This window comes from Desmodus rotundus, chromosome 2 (genome assembly GCF_022682495.2).
Source record: "Desmodus rotundus isolate HL8 chromosome 2, HLdesRot8A.1, whole genome shotgun sequence".
Classification (NCBI taxonomy): Eukaryota; Metazoa; Chordata; class Mammalia; order Chiroptera; family Phyllostomidae; genus Desmodus; species Desmodus rotundus.
In genome coordinates this window covers 159788008-159809851 of record NC_071388.1, presented here as the reverse complement: position 1 = coordinate 159809851, position 21844 = coordinate 159788008, and the positions used below count along the sequence as shown (strand labels likewise).

The window sequence follows — 21844 nt, the reverse complement described above, 5'->3', positions numbered from 1 at the left end:
TCAGAACCTCAGCTGCCAAAATAAAAACCCTCTAAATTACTTTCAGTTCTCGTTGGACCTTCCTGACTTACATGTTCTCAGTCAACTGGTTATCGTCACGATGGCTGATTAAGTCTTGTTTTCAGTTGGCCCTAGTGGCTTTTTAGCTCAACAGCTGTAAAATATTAAGACATACATTCTTCTTTCTCCTACGGCTACAGAAAAATGCCCAGTGCACCACAGAGCATTCTCCAAAACTGGTGGCTATAACCCCAGATACAGAAACCAACCTTAAACAGTTTTGTATGCTATAGTAAGTTTTCCTTTACAAAATCTGCCAGGAGAATCATTTATCATTTAGAAGCTTAAATATTTTTAATCTTAATTTTATAAAACATTTACCTATATTTTAAATTTTTTTCCTTGCTGAATGACATTACAAAATAATAAGCCAGACACAATTAGAAATGTACTGGTTAGCCTGAATGTGTGTGTGTGTGTGTGTGTATACACACATATAGCTATATATATGTATATACACAGACACAAATATATATAATTATACAATGTATTTGTATAATTATATACATATATGTATTTGATTAATGCTCATCCTTGCGAAGAGACATGTCCTCTTATGAAACCTTGCGCTGTAAGTGGAAATTGCAAGTTGAAATGACCTCCATGCAAGAAGAGGCACTTGTTATTTGGATGCGTTCCTAATTACAAAGTAGCTCAATGAACAGAGATCGAATATTGCCCATTTTTCTAGCAACATGACGTAATTTGGTCTCTCAACAATGAAATCTGTTTGTAAGCAAATAAGACCTTTTTACTGACCTTTTCTCCATACGTAAGTATTATTGCCAAAGTTTGAACAATGAAAATCCAGCAAAAATGGATTTCTTTTGCTACAAAACATTACCCAAAAGATGGTAAAAGCCCATTAACTTGAAAGTGGATGGTGTCATGTGGTCTCTTCCAGCTAAGTAGTAGGGGAAGATGAGTGCCACAATGCTTAAAACGTAACTTTATAAATACTAAAGAGAGGTTCTGGCTTGTGAGTTCCCATTCAAATAGATCTTTGACATGACAAATACAATTTTCCTGGTATTTCAAATTAGGTCCAAACTGCCTCTCAATCTCAGAGGTTGCTTGTTAGCACTCACTCTTTTCTTTCCTCTTCTCCTCTTCTGTCCATCCGTGAAGAGATGTCTAGGAAGTCGATTACAGCTCATCCTCATTACCGCATAAGTGGTTACCAGCCCCAGGAAGATGGACAACTGGGCTCTCCGCCAGATCAAATTCCCCCCATTAGGCAGCTGGAGAATGCAAAGCATCCAGCAGTTACCTGGCTCTAGCAACATGACATCACCATCATTCAGATAAATATAGGAACTTCTTGAAAAGTGCTGCTTTCCATTTTGAATTTGATCTTTCATAGAAAAGGAGAAAAATATAAAGTTAATTATAATAAGCCAGGTAGGTCATCAAGCTGCTATTGCCAAGGCCATTATAGATTTGAAGCAGCTTTAAAAACATTTAAATTTTTCAGATAGAATAGAGACAGTATCGGGGACTGAGAATTATCTTTTTCTTTCCGAAAGGAAAAATTGAGGGAGATAGAAATGAAAGACAGAGCTAATACTAAAATTCTTCAACCTGTGTTCTATTACTGAAGGTCAGTCCACCAATAAATACCCTGCTTCCTTCACCATGGAAATAAGTATTCACAATTTCACTGAGCAGTTAACTCTGCAATTAGCACATTATCTCCAGTCAAACCCACTGGAGGGTTTCTGTGACGTGTGCCATGTGGTTAAAAGGAGCAATGGACTGAGATGTGGGAGGACTCAGTCAGCCTGGACAAGTCCCTGCTTTGAGCATCAGCTTTTTCCCCATCTGTGAGGAAAAGACAGGGAAAAAGTAGGACAAAAGTCATCCCCAAATACTTTATTTTTAAAATTCTATAATTCCTCCAACTGCCGTGTCTCTGATTTCTCTCATGTGCACCAGTTAATAACATGCAACACTCCAATATGCAACAGTCACTTTACGGCATGTACTTGGCGCCGAGCGCCGGGGGATGCACTGAAGATACCAAATTAAATAGCGACATAGAACCCCATCCTCTACAGCTCATACTCTAGTAGGAAATAAACATAAAACCAGGAATTATGATACAAAGAGCAATGATAAGTTCTTTAACACACATTTGTACAAGTGACATGGGAGCTCAGAAGAGGAAATAAAATACATTTGGGAATTCAGAAGTTTTACAAAGGAGATGAAAACCAAGCAGGATCTTGAAAGCTTGAATGAGTTTTCTCATTCAAAAAAGGAGATGAAAACCAAGCAGGAAAGGGGAGAGTGGTCTTCCAGGCAGAAGGAATAGTATGTGCAAAGGCTCAGAGGCATGAGAAAGTTTGGCAAGCAGAGGACATGAGGAGAGTAGTTGGTCACAGTTAACATGAGGGGTTTCCTAGAGCAGGGATCAACAATTTTCTTTCCTGTCAAGGGACAGAGTAAATATCATTGTCTTTGGCAGGTCATTCCATCTCGTCCCAACTACTCACCTCTGCCACTAAAACAAAAAAGACAATATGTGAGTAAATGAGTGTGGCTGTGTTCCGATAAAACTTTATTTGCGAAAACAGGCAGCAGTCTGGATTTGGCCTACAGGCTGTGGTTGTATAGCCCCTATGCTAGAACATTACAGAGGATCAGATTATAAAGGCAAGTTAGAAACCAAACTGGGTGAGTTTCTCTGGGCAGTATAGAGATGCTTAGGAAAATATTATGGGTTGTTTTTTTTTTTACTAAAAGAATGACATGACAAAGTTGTATGCTAAAAATGACAGCAGCATGGAGTACATATGTTTTCACACCCGGTATTATTAAAATAAAAGCTATTAGCTGTCTTTACTTCACTATACTCTGATATCCTAAAATTAAGTCTAGTTAGGGCATCTTTTCCCAAGAAAATGTAAAAGTGGGATTCCCTCTAACCATCTGGAAAATACTTTACATAGTACATCATGTCCCACTTGTTCTGAACACCTGGCCAAAAAAAAAAAAAAAAGCAAAATCTTTACCTCTTTAGTAAGAGCATTGCCGATAAAACTGGTAGATATTACAATGGAGGCAGGAATCTGAACTCTGTCTGATAAAGAGCTACATGAAGATGGTACCACATACTTATCTATGGGCCTAGAAATGTTTTACTTGCTATAAACAGCACTGCCACACACACATGCAAAATTCACAAGACAGGGGGAAATAACAAAAAAGAAATAAGAACAACATTTGCAGAAACTTTGTTCTAGTTAGACAGTAAAACAAAATTTATATTATGGCTGTTTTTGTCAGGGACTGTGTTGGGTGCCAGGTCACAAGAGTGAGCGAGAGACTTTGCTCTCCAAGAGTTAGTTCATAGTCTAGAGGAGGGGTCGGCAAACTGTTTTATAAAGGTCTCGACAGTAAATATTTGAGACTTTGCAAACTGTATGGCCTCTGTTGAAAATATTCAACTCTGGTTGTAGCACAAAAGCAGCCATAGACGCTACACAAATCAATGGCTGCATTCCAATCAAACTGTAATTGTTTGAAGATCCCTAGTCTAGAAAACAGGAGACATTAAATATATCATTGAAAATAACTAACCTCATTGCAAATAATCAAAGCTCTATGAAGAAAAAGCCAAGTCTAGGAACTATGTATTTAAGTGACTGGACTAAGCTTGGAAGGTCCAAAAAGGCTCCTGTGAGGCTGAGGGTGAGGAAAGGAAGGAAACAAGGGAGGGGGAAAGAACACCCCAGAGAGAGGAACAGCAGTACAGGGAAGCAGAGGTGGGGGGCAGGATGAGGGACGAAGAGAAGCCCCATGTGGGTTAACATAGTACATCTCAGGTGCAGCTGAAGTGCAGAGAGAGGAACAGCAGTACAGGGAAGCAGAGGTCGGGGGCAGGATGAGGGACGAAGAGAAGCCCCATGTGGGTTAACATAGTACATCTCAGGTGCAGCTGAAGTGCAGAAGCAGCCAGGACATTCAAGGGCTCTGTGCTGAGGCAGGGACCTTGGCTTCTGTTCTATGGCAGAAGGAAACCACTTAAGGTTTGGAGCTCAGCAGGATTTGATCTGTTAGCATTTCTAAAAGATTTAGAGGTGCTGGTGGCATGAGGCCCTGTAGGGAGAGCAGCTAGGAACCTAAACCAGTGGGTTGGGGAAAAATTCTGTCTTAGTTTGGCTTCCACTGGAAATGGACTCCCATACAAGGTTTTGGGTTCAGAGAGTGTATTTGGGAGGTGACCTCAGGAAATACATGTAAGGAAGTGGGACAGTGAGGCAGGGAAGAGAGAAAGCCAAATATGGGAGTATTAATGAGTGGATTACTGCTGTGGGCAATTGGGGTTCTGTACCACAGGAGACCCCCTGAGGAAGTGAGCAGAACACACCTCAACATTGTCTTGCAGAGGGATGGCAGAGGCTGATGTATTTGTCCACCAACCCTTGCCTTTCATCCATTAAACATTGCCCCAGGGGCATCAAATCCCTGTCACTTTGGGGGTGGCTCATTCACTGGCTGTGAAGAAAACCGTCAGACAGGAGAGACACAGGCGCAGGGGGAGAGGCCACTACAGCTACGGATGAATTCAGAAATGGGCCGATGCTGTACAGAATACGGCATCAATAGGATTTGCCACAAATAACTTTTCAGTTTCACCAGAAAGTAGATAAATCAATAAAAATACAAGTGACTTTCAAATCCTGTCAACACTTCCTAAATAAATTTCTCCTTTTTAAAATCAAAGACTGACGTACATTTTATCTGACAAAATTCATGGCATATCACAGGGGCCATGTTCAAAATATGTAACAACTAAAACGGCAATGGTGCTGACCATTCAGAATGGATCTTGACCTTAAAAACTCTTTTGGAGTACCGCAGTGTGGAACAGGTGAAAACCAGCCCTGCCGGATTTTCTAAAAATGTTTCTGGACTGTGATAAGATCGGAGCAGGCATGACTCAAATGCAAGCACAGAATTTCCATGTAAGAAGAACTGTTTCTGGATCTGCGGCTAGATAAAGCGTGAATAATAAAGGGCTGCCTAACACCGCATGAGAAAGCCAGAGGTGGTCTAGGGTGAGTTCCTTCAAGGAAGAGCGTACTTCTGAGCAAACTCAGAGCTGGCATTGCAAACATTAACCCAAGACCAGTGCGTAGGCTCCAGTGCATGAACACTACTGACTGCACACACAGGCTTTCCAACCAATCTACCTCCCTGCTGCAAATGGATAATAAAAGTGCTGGTTATCCAAATTACAGTCCCAGGTCAACATGAGATTAAGGTCTTGCATCTGAAGGTAGGATATTTCAAACCATTTTCATGGCTCGCAACGTGGAGACACTGCTGTCAGAGTGGCCTCCCAGCAAGGAACGGCCTCATACATTTTAATGGCTTGCTGCCGGCTCCCTGGTTATGGGGTGGAGTTACATGGGTATAATAGGGTCAAAACACTGTGATCACTGGTCACCGTTGTTACAAAATTGCTAGGGCGGCAGTTCAGTTTCTAGAAGAAGCCTAATCAATGAAGACAAAAATTGGTCTGGTTCCACAGTGGCTGTCCCAACTCCATGAGTCCAATTACTTCCCTGACTACACACATCATTCCCCTTGTCTACTCAAAAATGACTCTTACACCCGGCTTATTCTTTTCACTAACCTAAATACAAGTCAGGGAAGGATTGCTGCTCTTGCCTTCTTCTGCCCCATAGTTTGCATCTCATTTTCACACTGCCTGAGGCTAAATTTGGGTTGGGCATTCTGTGGTCCTGAGAAGCACGCCCAAGTGTATTCTGTGGCAAAAGTCCTCGCTCGGCCACTGCTCACTCGAGCAGGCTTCCCACAAAACCCACCTTTTCCGAAAACACCTTCTTGGAAAGTAAAATCATGTTCTGGGTAAAAACTTCACCACGTATTCACCCAGCAGACTTTTTCTTAATGTCAGGCCTTACTTCCTTCATTCACACATGTGACCAATGAGCTGGTTTTTCCTTTAAGAATCTTTATCCATGATCTTTGATATGAATGTTTTTATCCCTTGGCAGAGCAGGTATATCCGCAAGGTCCTCAAGGGTGGGTGAGCTTCTTTTTTATACACATTAAACATGCTGTTCACACATATGAAACATGCTACTTTAAAAGTGGCCTAGTCCTGGTCTCATCATGTGCTTGGCCATCTGCTACCTGGCCCCCACTCTATTCTTCCAAATCTGTGAATAATTAGAGTTAACAAGTTTAACGTTTAATGATAGGACATGAGCAACAATTTGACTCGGAGCAACTAAACGCAGGAAAACGCCTGACGCTCCTAGTAGCCAGCACTGCAGAATTATGGGATCTAGCATATGTCTTTCCAACAGCAGTTATAATGATGACGATGACAATGACAATGATGGCGATGATGATAACATTGGCTAGCACCTTAAAATTTGTAAAGCGCCTTCACATGTTACATCGTTTAAAGTCTACTCAACCTTACAACACAGATAAAACAGATATCCTTATTTTCCCAATGAAAAAATTGAGTCTGTGATGAAGTGACTTGCCCAACATGAAGGGATTCACACAGTTATAAATTGCAAGGCCAAGATATAAAACAGACCTTGAGATTCTAGATTCCATATGCTTCCCTCATATCACATGGCCTCCTCCCTCCTGCCCTTCTGGCAGCTTCTCAAAGTGAACTTTAAACTTCTTTCTGGTTGAAATTAAACCTCCTCTTTCGGATACATAAACTGTAGTCTTAGACATCTCTCTAAAGTTCCTGCACTCCATTAGACAGCAGAGTTAAACAGGCCCTGAGGGGGGCCTATTATCTATAATGAAGGCAAAATTGGGTCCGTACTCAAGGCATCCAGGCGGTTCACTAGCCCCAGAGAACACAGGACTGCAAAGAGGAATTCATTTCAAGGGGATACCCACAGAGGTTAAAGAGATTAGGAAGTGAATGTGAGGGAGAGAAAAAGTGTAAGCTAACCCAAATCCAAAACTGAGAAAAAGAACACTGCCGGTAGATAAGTAATCTCTGAGCATTTCATAGTGTACACGCCAGGGCAGGAGGTTAGTCTGGAACGAACTTAATATATTCAATTTGGGAAATTTAACGTAAATTTAGAAGAATACTAGATGTACTTAATTATTAATAGCCCCTATTAAAACCCATGAACACACCTCACTTGCATGTAACGTTTTCCTGTCTGTATATACAAAAGAGCTGAGTGGCCAAATCTATTAGGAAGAGCGATTTCTCCCCCTCTTAGCTCACTGACACCGCAGGGCGGCATTTTTCACCACCCAGGTCCATCTTCCTCCATCACTCGGACAGCAGCTTCTCAACAGTTTACAAGCAGTTAAAACATTTGTAAAATGTTTTAAATATAAATTTAAATTTGAAAATTTATAAAATGTTTTAAATGGAGGTACTTCATTTAAAGGCCACTGATGAATTTCTCCAATGGAGAATATTATTCCCCAATGAATAATATATTTTCTCTCAATCCAAATGCAAGGAAGTACAATAAAATAAATAAAATAAAACAATATAAACTGCAAAAGCGTTGCAGTAATACTAATTCTAATAATAAAATTTTGGCACCGAATAATAACAAAGCACTTTCACTTATGTTAAACTATACTATCTCATTAGAGCCCTTCTGACAATGGAGGGCCAGTCTTATTTTCCCTGGTAGAGGAGAAATGAGTAGCTGACCCAGGGCTTGAATTCTCTAGCACATGCCGCTTCTCCTGTTTAGAGGACGTGCTAAAAGCACGAGTCCAGTTGAAGGGCATTATGTTGAATTCTGGTTAAAACTGTAGAACAGAAAATAGAATAAAATTTCTTCATGTATGGTAAGACTTCATCTGTTCTTTTATATATGCAATGTTGACACCAAATAGTAGATAATTCAACCAACATGGAAATTGCAAAAATCATTCACTTTATTCATTAGAGAGCTCATTAAGAGCCTCATCAAGTCACTCTTATTTATACACAATTAAAACTTGCTTAGTTGTCTGGTTCCCAAAAGGACAGCATACTGGAAATGGAAATTATAAAGGTAGGAGAAGGTACCAAAAGCAAGCCACTGGGAGTCATCGGAGTTGACAGTTGACCATTTGGGAGAGTCAGGCGGAAGGAGAGCAGCTGGGGAACATGGCGACTGAACACACCTCTACAAGCTCGGGCAGTACTTCTGTGTTACACACGGGACGATAAGGAATGCTGTTGATAATGTTCCCGAGTTAAAGAGTAAGATACTCATTATATTGTTTTAGTAAATAGAATCCATTTTTAAAAGACACATTTCAAAATTAGTTAAGTAAGAAACACTGTGGTGTTTAAAGAGGTGTTCAGAAAATTTGAACAACTACAGTGGTACTAGGTTCTTGAAGGTTCTAGGTAATAATTGCTAATAATAAACATTGAAGGAACTTGTCTCTATGCCAGATCCTGCTGTTAAAGCTTTGTATTAATTATCTCACTGGATCCTAACAACCAATTTGTACGGTGGATAATTTTGGTATCTTGATTTTATAGGCAAGGAAATTGAGGCACAGAGCGTTTGAGGAACTTGCCCAAGTCACCAGCTCGTAAGTGAAGGTGTCAGGATTTGAACATAGGCTGTTGACTCCAAACCCAGAACACTGAGCCAATTGGTCATATAACTAAAATTTAACTGTACCAGTTTTTAACTGCTGTGCTTCTGGGTCATTCTCTTGCATCCAACAATAGGCAAACCTCAGTTTTCGAAAGTGCCTTTATAAATCAGTTGTTTGGAGTTCTGACTTTGCACCATTCATTCAACAGTCATTTCTTGAGCATCAGCTGTGTGTCAGGCCCTGTGTGGGTGCTGGGGGCACAGAGATGAACAACACACGGCCCCTGCCTTGAAGTAGCTTAGAGGGTAAAGAAGGAGGCTGACATACGAATGATCAATCACTATACAATTACCTTGGGGAAGCAGCCCTGGCGTAAGGAAGATACAATGGCATGCCTAGTGGTTAGGACCTAGAGAAGCACTCTCCAGAGTGGGAGCTCCAATAAAACTAACAACAGCCCTGACCCCTGAGCCTCCCTAAATTTCCTTGAGCTCTGAGTTCACCAGAGCTCTGGGGGCAGCGGGGAGGGATGTGGACCTGAGCGGTAATTTTTACCCATCTTTAGTGAGGGACTCTCTGATGCCAATCACCAAGTGCGTGTGACAGTCCTCCGCTCTCTTCCACCTGCTGATGGCTGGCTGCCCTGGCCAGTCATGCGTAGCGCCCGCCTCATCTGAAGGCTATGCAGGTATGTTTTGTGAAAAGTGTATGGAAAAAACCTCTCTCCTCCTTCACTATATAAATAGACCAACCACTACCAAAATAAAAAAGAAACACTTCCATTACACCCACCTTTGGTTTCCTGAACAGTCTCTTTGGGAAGCAGTTCAGTATGCTTTTCCCAGAAAACTTAGTTGCAACTCTCCTATTTTTATATATGTTTAATGAATTACAAAAATAACACATTCTCATTATAAAAATCAAAAGGTCAGAAGTATGCAGAGTAAAAAGTAATAGTTCCACTTCACCTCCTCCCCCAATTCCTCTCCCCTTTCCACTGTTAATTGTTTGTTATATGTAATTACAGAACTTTGTGCATTTGCTTACATATCTAAGTATTTAGGTTCATTTTTTAAAATAAACGGGATCATATAAATATGTATCGTCTTGTAGCTCCTTATTTTTTAATTAACAATATGGCTTGGTGATTTTTCCATATCACTACATATACAGATCTCCCTTAGCTTTTTAAAAAAGTCCTCACCCCAGGGTATATTTACTGATTTTTTAAAGAGAGAGGAAGGGAGACACAGAGAGAGAAAGACAGCCACCGATGTGAGAGAGAAGCACTGATCGATTGCCGCCCGTAAGCACCCCGAGCGGAGATCGAACCCGTAACCTAGGTAAGTGCCCTGACTGGGAATCAAACCCTCAACCTTTCGGTGTCTAGGACAATGCTCCAGCAAACTAAGCCATCTGGCTATGGCTCCCTTAGCTTTTGAAAGAGCTCCATAGTATTTCAAGATATGGATGAATTATAATTTATTTAACCAGTCGTCTACTAATGGACATTTAGAGTTTCCCCAAAGATTTCCCATTATAAACAATACTGAAAAGAAAACTCTGACACATATATCTTTGTGAACAAGTGAAAGTATTTCGGAGAATAAAACTGTAGGCCTGCAAATATTTGGCCCAAATTGTGTGTGCATTTGAAATTTTTATACATTCTTCCAAGTCAGTTGCAAAATATGATTCATATTTGCACTCCCACCAACAGGATATGAGAATAATCTGTCTCCCCATGGCTTCCTCCACACTTGATATTTATCAGTTATTTCCCTTTTTGCTAATCTGATGAGTAAAGACAGCATATTAAGTTGTTGTTTTAATTTATATTTTTCTGACTACTAGTGATAATTACAAATTTACTATCCATTTCTACTTCTTCTTTTGTGAATTACCTGTACATAGAGTCTGCCAACTTTCCTAGCTAGTGATCTTTCCTCGCTCATTGATAAGATACTTGATTTCTTTATGTTAGATGGGAACGTCATGTGGAAGACTTCTCATCCAGGTGAGGCAAACGCAGCTGCCAACCACAGGAGTAATCACACTGCAGTCTGGAAAGTCACCCTGTGCCCCAGCTGCAGTTTTAGTCCTTCCTGAAAACGAACAGACTAGAAACAGGTCTCCTGCAGTAGGTGCACACAGAATTATTCTGGATACAACCTCATGTGAACATTGAAAGGTCTTGGTGTACAAGAAAAGGTGAAAATGTGGATGAATCTCCCAGCAACCACTCAGCATCCCTTTGCAGGTGCATGGGACAAAGAGAAAAGAAAACGACTCAGGGGGAAAACCTTGTCCATAGACAAGGAGGTTGGGGAAGGACCTAGGCAAAAATGATGGAGGAAAAATTGCCACAGCCTCACTTTCCCATCTCTAGCTCTGTTAACCTCCTCTCAACCCTTAGGTTTTGTTTTTCACACAAGGTGGGTGTAAAATTAATTCATTGAAGTGCAAATTCTAATGCAAAGAGCACCAACTTCAGTAATTTGTTCTAATAGATTCAAAGCCTGACTCCCACAGCAAATTAGTAATGCCGGCTGAGTCATGGAAGGGTCACAGACAAAGTTTCTTAGAGTCTATTTGTCTCTATTTTTAGGAATCATCTTAGAGAGAGAGAACAAAAAATAATGAGAATGTATTCATATTGCAGACTCTTAGTATGTATGGAATCACACAGCACCACCATTTCCACAGTTAGGAGATTCACTGCTCTTTCAAGGCAGAAGGTCTCTCATATCTAATTCTCTCCAGGGGCTTTTAAAGAGCAGTAATGAAGAAAGGGCTTCAGGCCAGCGCCTGGCTGGGTGCTTCCCACGGGGCAGGCAGCCAGGGCAGAAGGGAGAGGTCTTTTATCTGAGAGGTCAATCCAGGATGTGTGAGGTAGAAAAAGAAGCCTGGAAGAGCAAGGCTTGGCTGGATCAGGGAGCAGCTCACTATCCAAAAACTCAATGGTAAAAAAAAAAAGGAAATCTTTATCTTCATCATTGCATTGGAATATATCTTTACTGTGCTAAATGATTACATGTTATTGTTGGGTTAGAAAAGAGGATAGTAGCTGAGGGGCCAAGGAGGAGAACCTGGAGCTGTTCTGACATTTTCTACAAAATACAGCCTCAAGACTAAGCCAAGGTGGTAATGAATGTGAGTGTCGAGGTGTCGTGGCTTCCAAAGTATTCCCTAGTAAATTCTCTTACATTTTCATTGTAATCTTAAATGCGCATGTATGCACATACATGCAGCACCCTCTGAATCAAGTTTTCAGTAGGAAACATGAGAATATTTCAAGACAAGATGAAATAAATGAATCTCAGAAAAGGTTGTTAGGACTCCCCCAGTTCCTGGTCTTCAATATCAGCCACCTTCCTTTTATCTGGCGACACTGAGTATGAAATCCCAGACACACTGTGTCCACTGTGAAAAAGTTATTGGACTTGGTATTCAGTGATTTACGCTCTGTCCTCTACAGGAGCATACAAAGAGCCCAATTACCTCGCCTGAGCTGGTGGTGTATCATAACAGTCAATTGCATTTGACTAATGCACGCCAGTAACGGGCATTCGATAGATGTGTTCCAGTCAGTCTGGCCTGCTCAGACGAGACCTGAGTGAGGTGGGGTTTGCAACACCACTGCTGCTTGTGAAGCTGGAAGGAAAAGCAAGTATTTGCTCAGCTTTTCGTCCTCTCAGACAAGATTTCAAGACCACGACATCTAACATGTGGTGAAGGGAGGGCACGTTTGGGGAAACAGCAGCTTTTACGAGTGTGTACAGGACAGCATGTTGCACCAGAACGCCCATAAATATTAAACAGTATGTGCAGCCAGACCTTGGCAGCCAGCAGGCTATCCAGTTGGCTTGAAAAATTCCTTTTCCTAAAAACCGTATTATAAAAATAGGCATAACAGTGCTGCTAGGTTATTCACCAGAAGTCATACACTGTTATAAAGAATAATGCTGCTGCACGCATATGCTTCCGAAGAGTGTCGTTACCAGATGCTAAACACACCAGTAAAAACTATCGATAACTAACAAATGCACTTGATAGAAAAAATAAGGTTGAAACAATACGATAACCTACACATTAAAGAGAAATAGTTGAGTTCAGTAGAGAATGAAGCAAATTTGGAAACTGAGATACAATTTTGAAACTAAATACAGGTACGTCTCCAGTTTTCTCAGAATTTAAATTTATTTTAGATAGAGAAGTTCTATCGTCATGATTTATTAATACCGTATCATGGGAAGAATGCTGGACCCGGTCAGTATTGGAAGAAGACTTGAACCTGGGCTCTCTACTTCCATGCTGTGTGACTCAAAGCGATTTGATTCACCTCTCTGAGCCTGTTTCTTTATTCATAAAATCATAAACAGGACAAAACCAACTGCCACCCAGCACTACTGGGAGGATTAGACAGCCAAGTAAGAGTAAATTGGAAAGTATCTAGAATATAGTAGCTTCTCAATAAATGTTTTTTTGAATTTAAAGGATTTACTCTATTTTCACATATAGTTGCTTTGACTGTTCATTTGTTTATTTCAAAAATGCCATCATCTCAAAATATTGTTGCATCTCCCCTCCAGAATTGCCTTCGGTGCCCAAAACTATTAATTTCCTCTCTTTGTCAAAATGTAATAATATCCCTTTTAATGAGGTCTAGGAAATGGGGACCTTCTTTCCATTTTACAAGCAAAAGCACAGACACAGAGGGGTTAAGTGATTTACACAAGGACATAAAATGGGTCAGAAGCTGAGATAAATCACTGAGACTTGGTGCCTCGTGCTCCACTACACTCCACCTCACCCTGGGCTCTATGAGGCGTTTCTCTGAGTTCTCGAAAAGAAATTCCCTATGATTGCCACATGTGACGTGCGTCAGCTCTCTCATCACCAGGCAGCAGGCCCGTGCCCATCAAAAACTCTGTCAAGAGCCTCTCGCCTCAAAAATTGGGGAAAATGGAAAGCAAGTGAATTTCCAGTTTCCCTTTTGAGCAACATCATGAACCCACTTTGAAGTCATTGGGATAAGAAAGTCTTGATATTCACACCTCTCGTTCCTGCCTGATTAGTGGGGCTTCCGATGTGATACTGTCTGGCTGGATAATGGCAAAGCCCTTTAGGGAGAAGGAACTGTCTCCTTCTTCCCTCTAGTAAATATAGGTGACTGTCTGGGAATTAAAAGCAGTGGGGCACTAGAAAAGCCACATTTAAGAAGGTTATCTGAATCTTAAGATAGACAAGTAAGGTTTAGTTTTCTTAATTCTCATAGAAACAAATACATAAGTTTTATACCAAATTTTAAAATTGAGTTAAAGATGCTATGCCTCTTTTCAAAACATTTCAAAAGTTTTGATCAAAACCTACTCTCAAACTAATGATTCAACTAGTATAATCCCTATTCTATACTTAGGTAGATGGCTTTACATAGGATTTTTGATAAATTCAGATCTCAACTTATAGATAGGATAAAATTGTAGTCGTCTTGAGAATAAGAAACAGGCAGGAAGAGAAGTAACCTCACCCAGTTGTATCCATGTGTGTAGCAGCAGACTGCAGGTGACATTCACGGTCATTCTAAGACACTCCACAGTAACCGAAATGAGCCACTGCCACCTAGAATTAATTACATGGGCTTCAGAACCTTCCTCCTGAAGCCATAGCCCCATCCTGGGGCTCATCTGCAAGGTTGTGGCCTCTCCAGAACAGGAGCAGGAAAACAAATCCTGACATAAACCAATACAGGCTACAGCTGCTTAAGAGGGATAAGAAGCTTAAAGCTTGAGCTGTTATTTTTCCCTCTCCCATGAAACATAAAAGTCTCCACAAGTTAAATTAGGCCCTCATTCCAGAAAAAGACTTGATGGACAGCCTCTCAAATCTATGAATTGGCCTGGAAATACATATCATATATTTTACGTGTGTAAGATATGCATATATCTTATGTATGTATCACACACATATATGTAATACGGTAGAGTGTACAGGGTGATGAGGTAAAGCCATAACAAGTGCTTAGAAAGCAGTGCAGTGGGGTACCCTAAATTCCCCAGCTAGGCAAGCTGCAAAAGCAGCAGTAGCTGTACAGTGGTGACAACAGCAGAGGGAAGTGAGGTCTGGAGGGAGGGAAGTGCGACTGAGGAATGAGGAGGTGACTCGGGCAATGCAGCATCCAGGGTAATTACGGTTGCCAGCACAGCTCCTAGTTTGAGCTGAACACTCCTTCGGTGTCCCCAGCTATTAAGCACCTGTGAATTCTACTGCATTGTTTCCACAAAGAGTATCAGTAATAGTATCAGCTCACGTGCAGCTGACGTAAAAACACTGTTTTACATGTATATTTCATATTTTACATTGTCTGAGCTCGGACTTCTGGATGTGAATTTTAGATATCACATACAATCACTACCTCCAGACGTCTATACCAGACTAAGCAGGTGAACAAATGAATGCCCATTCAATAACAGAAATAGGATTACACTAGGCTGCACGTGTGAAATTGCCATTTTGTAGGACAAAAGTGGTTGAATATCAACAATTTTTCATGGTTGAACTTAATAAAAAATCACCAAAATGCAGTGAGGGGCTAAGCGCCTTAAAGACTGGACGGACAACCTGAAGTCTGAGTTGAGTTGTTTTGAACGCGCTCCCTGCCCTCACCTTCCACACACAGCAGCATGGGTGAAGATATCTAAATATTAGAAACACATTTCCCAAGATTTTCAATACATAAAATCTAGCACTAGCTCTATTCAAGATGTTGTACTTCCTTTGCTTTTTTATGATTTTCCTCAAAAAATACAGGTATAAAATTACCCACAGAGAAAGAATTTTTAACAATAACATCTTCAGTATTTTGAGGGGGATCCAAGATGATGGAGGAGTAAGCGGAAGCTACACTAACCTCCTCCCAGGACAAATCTGTTATTACAGCTAAATTGTAGAGAAATCATCTGGAATAAACAACTGAACAATAGTGAGGGAGAAGCCTAATTATAACCACGGACAGACAGAAGAAACCAGTTCACCACAGTGTGACTGGTAGGGAGTGTAGAGGAAAAGCAAGAGGGCTGACTAGGTTCCCCCAGGTGGCAGCTGAAGTCCTGGAGGAATATTTCAGTGGCTGGGGGGTTCCCCTGAGAAGTGTGGGGTCTAAACCCCAAGTTGGACTTCCCAGCCTATAGCACCAGAGCTCAAAAAGAACCCAGATAATATCCAGCAGGGAAAAGTGGTAAGGTTTCTCTCTGCCAGGCACAGACAGCTGGAGTCAAAGAGCCTATTAAAGAGCCAATGCATAAAATTTCATTTTCAGCCACTTACCATGGGCTCCAACAGAGGGAAGGCAGAGTGGACTGGAGACGTTTTAGGTGAGACTGGGGATGGTGGCTTTGGGAAGAGAACTGAGGGAGCAGACACCAGTATCCTGGTGCTAAGTGACTCCCTCATACAGCAGGAGCCACCTTGCTCAGGCAGACCACGCCCCTCAGAGTGGCATCAGCCTGAGGGAAGCATTAGCCCCATCCACAGAAATTACTCTGCCCCACCCTGTGGTGCTTAAGATGGGCTGCTGTTTACAGAGTGACTAGATTGACAACTGAAGGAGTCAGCCATAGACAGTGGATCCCTGGTAGTCTCAAACAGGCTACCTAAGGCCAGATTGGGACTCTATCTGTCATCACCAAAGGCAGATCCAGAAAGAAAAAACAGTGGCAGATACTAGATGCTACCGAGATGAATTTCACCATGGTCTTCATGATTTGAGGGGTTTTTTTCTCTTCTGTAGCTTTTTAACATTCATTTCTTGTCCTTCAAGTTTGTGCATATTAAGTCACTAGATTTTATATTATAGTTTATTTCAAATCTCATATTTTTCTCCTCTCTTATTCCATTTTACCTTCTTCTTTCCTCTTTTATTTTCATTTTAAATTTTGTTTTCTCTCTTGTTATGACTTGCTTCCATTCTACACTCTTCTATTTCTCCCCACTCCAGTCTCTCAAAATCATTTTTCTTGTCATTGGTCATGTCACATTCTTTTTCCTGGTCTTAAAATACCCTTGTTCTCTTCACCTTTATTGATCTTTGCTCATTGATTGTGGATAAGTCAGTTGTTGTTGCATTTCTTCAATTTCATCTCTAGATCTTCACTATATTGGTATTTCAGATTTCAAATTTTACCGTTCCCCTCTCCTACTCCATTCTGCCTTCCTCCTGCCCTTTCTTTTTTTTTTGTCTCAAATTTTAATTTTTCCCTGGTTTTCATCCCTCACTCTTAGTATTCCTTCTCTCCCTATCATCTCAAAATAACTTCCCTTTCCTCTAGATATCTCTTAAGCTTTTCCTTCTTTCTCTTTCTGTCTTATTCCCATCCCACCTATAATTAACCTTAGCTTATTTGTTGTTGATAGAGCTGTGGTAGATCTTTTTCTCCAATTTGGTTCCTATTTAGTTAGTTAGTTATACTTTTCTTTCTTATCTTTTAAAAAAACATTTTATTTATTTATTTTTAAGAGAGAGGGAAGGGAGGGAGAAAGAGAAATCGAGAAACATCAATGTATGATTGCCTCTCATGTGCCCCCTACTGTGGACCTGGCCTGCAACCCATATATGTGCCCTAGACTGGGAATCGAACTAGCGACCCTTTGGTTCACAGGCTGGCACTCAATTCACTGAGCCACACCAGCCGGGACTCTTTCTTTCTTTCACTATATATTTTTTTGATTTCTGTTTAAATCTAATAGTATATGCTTCCCTTCTCTTGCCCCATTACACCTTCTTCATTCCCTTTTTTATTTACGATGTAAATTTTATTTTCTTTGCCTCTTCACCTTTCCTTGATTCCCTATGTTTATTATTGCTCCTCTACTACCCTCTCAAAATCATTTTTCTTTCAGTTAGTCATCTCATTTGTTTCTTCTTTCTTAGAATAGTCTTAATCTCTTTACACTCTTATTAATAATGGCTCATTTGTTGTTGACTGTGTGATTGTGGGTGGGGGTTATTTTTGCAGGTATGGGTTTGTCTCCTGGGATGTGTGGTTTTGTTCTGCCACCACCTGCACAACCACATACACAACATGGTGGGTGGAGTGACTCTCAGTCAACCAGTTGGAGAGAAGGACTCACCAAAGAAAGACCATCTACAATCAAAACCCAATTACATCCAGAGAACCAACATAAACAGCATAAAGGGCATCCCAAAAGCATCAAGTTCAGGAGATCAAGAAGGCTGCACCACTGGATCTCACAGGTCTCCTACCATAGAAGTTCATACCACAAAGTCAGGAAGTCAAAATAGATCAATTTAAGAAGCAGAAGCAAACAAGAAGAATCTCACAAATAATGGTAATACAAAGAAACAACTCCAAATCAAAACAAAAGGAGGAATTCTCAGAAAGAGTGCTAAATGAAATAGAGGCAAGTCAACTATCAGATATTGAGTTCAAAACAATGGTTATAAAGAAGCTCAATGAGCTCGGTGAGAAATACACAGAACTACAGGGAAGCTACAAGGAACTTAACTGTGCACTACATCAGAATGAAAAAGGACATAGAAACTATCAATAAGAACCAGGAGGAAATGAAGAATACAATTTCTGAATTGAAGAACACAGTAGAAGGAATTAAAAGTAGGCTGGATGAAGCAGAGCATCTAATCAGCAAGCTGGAAGACAACACAGAAAACAATTCCCAGACAGAGCAACAAAATGAAAAAAGACTCAAAAAGAATGAAGAAGGTTTAAGGGAGCTGCAGAACAACATGAAATGTAATAATATCCGTATGATAGGAATACCAGAAGTAGAAGAAGAGGAGCAAGGGATAGAATCCTTGTTTGAAAAAGTAATGATAGAAAACTTCCCTAACTTGATGAGAGAAAAAGTCATGCAAGTCCAGGAAGTACAGAGAGTCCCAATTAAAATGAGTCCAAGGAGCCCCACTGCAAGACACATCATAATAAAAATGGCAAAATTTAAAGACAAAGAGATAATCTTTAAGGTAGCAAGGGAGAAACAGCTAGTAGCATACAAGGGAGCCCTGATAAGGCTATCAGCTGATTACTCAACAGAAACACTACAAAACAGAAGGGAATGACAAGAAATCTTCCAAGTAGTGAAAAGCAAAGGCCCACAACCAAGACTACTCTACCCAGCAAGACTTTCATTTAAAATAGAAGACAAAATAAGGAGCTTCTCGACAAAAAAAAAAAAAAAAAAAAAAAAAAAAAAAGGCTAAAAGAACACACGTCCACCAAACCAGCATTGCAAGAGATGCTAAAGGGACTGCTTTAAGAAAATGAAGAGAGAGAGAGAGAGAGGGCACGTGTGTGAATGCGCCCTGGCTGGTGTGGTTCAGTGGATTGAGTGCCAGCCTGCACTCAAAGGGTCAAAGGGTCCCTTTGAATCAAAGGGTCGTAGGTTCGAGTCCCAGTCAGGGCCCATGCCTGGGTTGCCGGCCAGGTCCCCAGTACAGGGGGTGCAAGAGGCAACCACACATTGATGTTTCTTTCACTCTCTTTCTCCTTACCTTCCCCTCTCTCTAAAAATAAATACAATCTTTAAAAAGAGAGAGAGAAGGGAATGCAAGTACAAAGGGAAAAACTGGCAATGAATAAGAACCTATCAACAATAACTTTAAATGTAACTGGGTTAATTGCTCTAATCAAAAGACATAGGGTAGCTGAATGGATAAGAAAACATGACCTGCATATATGCTGTCTACAAGAGACCCACCTCATAACAAAAGATCTAGAGAGACTGAAAGTGAAGGGATAGAAAAAAAACCATTCCAAGCAAACAGACATGAGAAATAAAGCTGGGATAGCAATACTTATATCAGACAAAATAGATTTTAAAACAAAGGCCATAAAAATAGACAAAGGAGGACACTATAATACTTAAGGGAACAATCCATCAAGAAGATATAACCCTTGTAAATATATACACACAACATAAGAGCAACAAAATATAGGGTCTGGCACAAGCAATGCCTGCTTCAGTGTGGTTGGTAGGGTAATAATTTATAGTTTTAATTTGAACATTTCACCTAAAATGTTATATGGTGTGCTTGAGTGTGATATTGTTATATTACAGAATTACCTGCTTATGATCTTGTAATAAAAGATTTTGTAATAAAAAAGGGGTGTCATTTGTGCTGGACTTGGTATATAAGGAAAATCTTGAAAGACTTCAAGAAAGATATCAACAGCAACATAGTCATAGTAGGGGATTTTAACACCCCATTGTCAACAATGGATAGATCTTCCAAGCAAAGAATCAACAAGGATATTGTGGCATTGAACAACACTAGATAAAATGGATTTAATTGATATATACAGAAACCTTCACCCCAAAGGAGCAAAATATATATTCTTTTCAAATGCACATGGAACATTTTCAAAGATAGATCACATGGTAGGTCACAAAACAAGCCTCAAAAAATTCAAGAAAATTTAAATCATATCAAGCATCTTTTTGGATTACACTGGCTTGAAACAGGAAACCAACCTCAAGGAAAAAACTCAAAAACATTCAAATTCATGGAGACTGAGAAACATGCTATTAAATAATGAATGGGTTAACAGTGAGATCAAGGAAGAAGTCAGAAAGTTTATGGAAACAAATGAAAATAAACACACAACAGAGTAAAACCTATGGAACACAGTGAAGGCAGTCCAGACAGGGAATTTCATAGCAATACAGGCCTACTTAAAGAAGATAGAAAAATTTCAAATAAACAACCTAACCCTACATCTACAAGAATGAGAGGAACAACAACAAAGCCCAGAGTGAGTAGAAGGAAGGAAATAATCAAGATCAGAGCATAATTAAATGACATAGAAACTAAAAGAACAATTCAAAAGACCAATAAATCCAGGAGCAGGTTATTTGAAAAAATAAACAAAATTGACAAGCCTTTAACCAGACTCATCAGGAGAAAAAGAGGACCCACATAAATAAAATCAGAAATGAAAAAGGAGATATTACAACTGATACCACAGAAATACAAAAGATTGTAAGAAATTACTATGAACAACTATATGTCATGAAATTTGACACCTAGGCAAAATGGACAAATTTCTAAAAACATATAATCTTCCAAAACTGAATCAAGAAGAACCAGAAAGCCTGAATAGACCAATAACATTCAATGAAATTGAAGATATAATCAAAAAACTCCCAGCACACAAAAGCCCTGGACCAGATAGCTTCACAAGTGAATTTTACCAAACATTTAGGGAAGAGCTAACTTCTATCCTTCTCAAACTATTCCAAAAAATCCAAGAAGGGGGAAGACTCCAAAACTCTTTTTATGAGGCCAGTATTATCCTAATTCCAAAACCAGGTGAAGACACAACAAAGAAAACTACAGGCCAATATTGCTGATGAACATAGACGCTAAAATACTCAACAAAACATTGACAAATTGGATCCAGCAATACATTAAAAAGATCATACATCATGATCAAGTGGGATTCATCCCAGGGATGTAAGGATGGTATAACATTTGCAAATCAATAAACATAATACACCACATAAACAAAATGAAAGACAAAAATCATATGATCATAACCATAGATGCTGAAAAACCATTTAATAAAGTACAGCACCCATTTATAATAGAAACACTTGGCAAAGTGGGAATAATAGAGAAAGCATACCTCAACATAATAAAGGCCATATACAAGAAACCTACAGCCAACATCATACTCAACTGGCAAAAACTAAAACCTTTCCCCCTAAAATCAGAAAAAAGACAAGGATATCTGCTTTTACCACTTTAATTCAACTTAGTATTGGAAGTTCTAGCCACAGCAATTAGGCAAGAAAAAGAAATAAAAGGTATACAAATTGGAAAGAAGGAAGTAAAACTGTCATTTTTTGCAGACGACATAATAGTGTACATAGAAAACCATATAGGCTTCACCAAAAAACTACTTGACCTAATAAGTGAATTTGGCAAAATGTCAGGATACAAAGTCAATATTCGGAAATCAAAGATATTTTTGTACACCAATAATGAAATATCGGAAACTAGGAAAAAATCCCATTTACTATAGCAACAAGAAAAAAGTACCTAGGAATAAACTTAACCAAGGAGATAAAAGACCTGTACTCAGAAAACTACAGAACACTGAAGAAAGAAATTAAGGAAGATACAAAAAATGGAAGCATGTACCATGTTCATGGATTGGAAGAA

The 21844-nt window shown here is 39.8% G+C and overlaps 1 protein-coding gene across 7 annotated transcripts in view; it reads right to left on the bottom strand.

The window, feature by feature from the left end:
- Positions 1-21844, bottom strand: part of RAPGEF4 (Rap guanine nucleotide exchange factor 4) — a 278213-nt gene that overhangs the window by 147725 nt on the left and 108644 nt on the right. The window contains exon 1 of one of the 7 annotated variants that reach the window (XM_045196250.2): positions 14174-14266. The exons of the other annotated variants lie outside the window; for them this stretch is intronic. Coding sequence (XP_045052185.2) covers positions 14174-14215 — 42 coding nt within the window. The 5' untranslated portion in view covers positions 14216-14266. Of the gene's footprint in view, positions 1-14173; positions 14267-21844 lie in introns of those variants that run through there. 7 annotated transcript variants of the gene reach the window in all.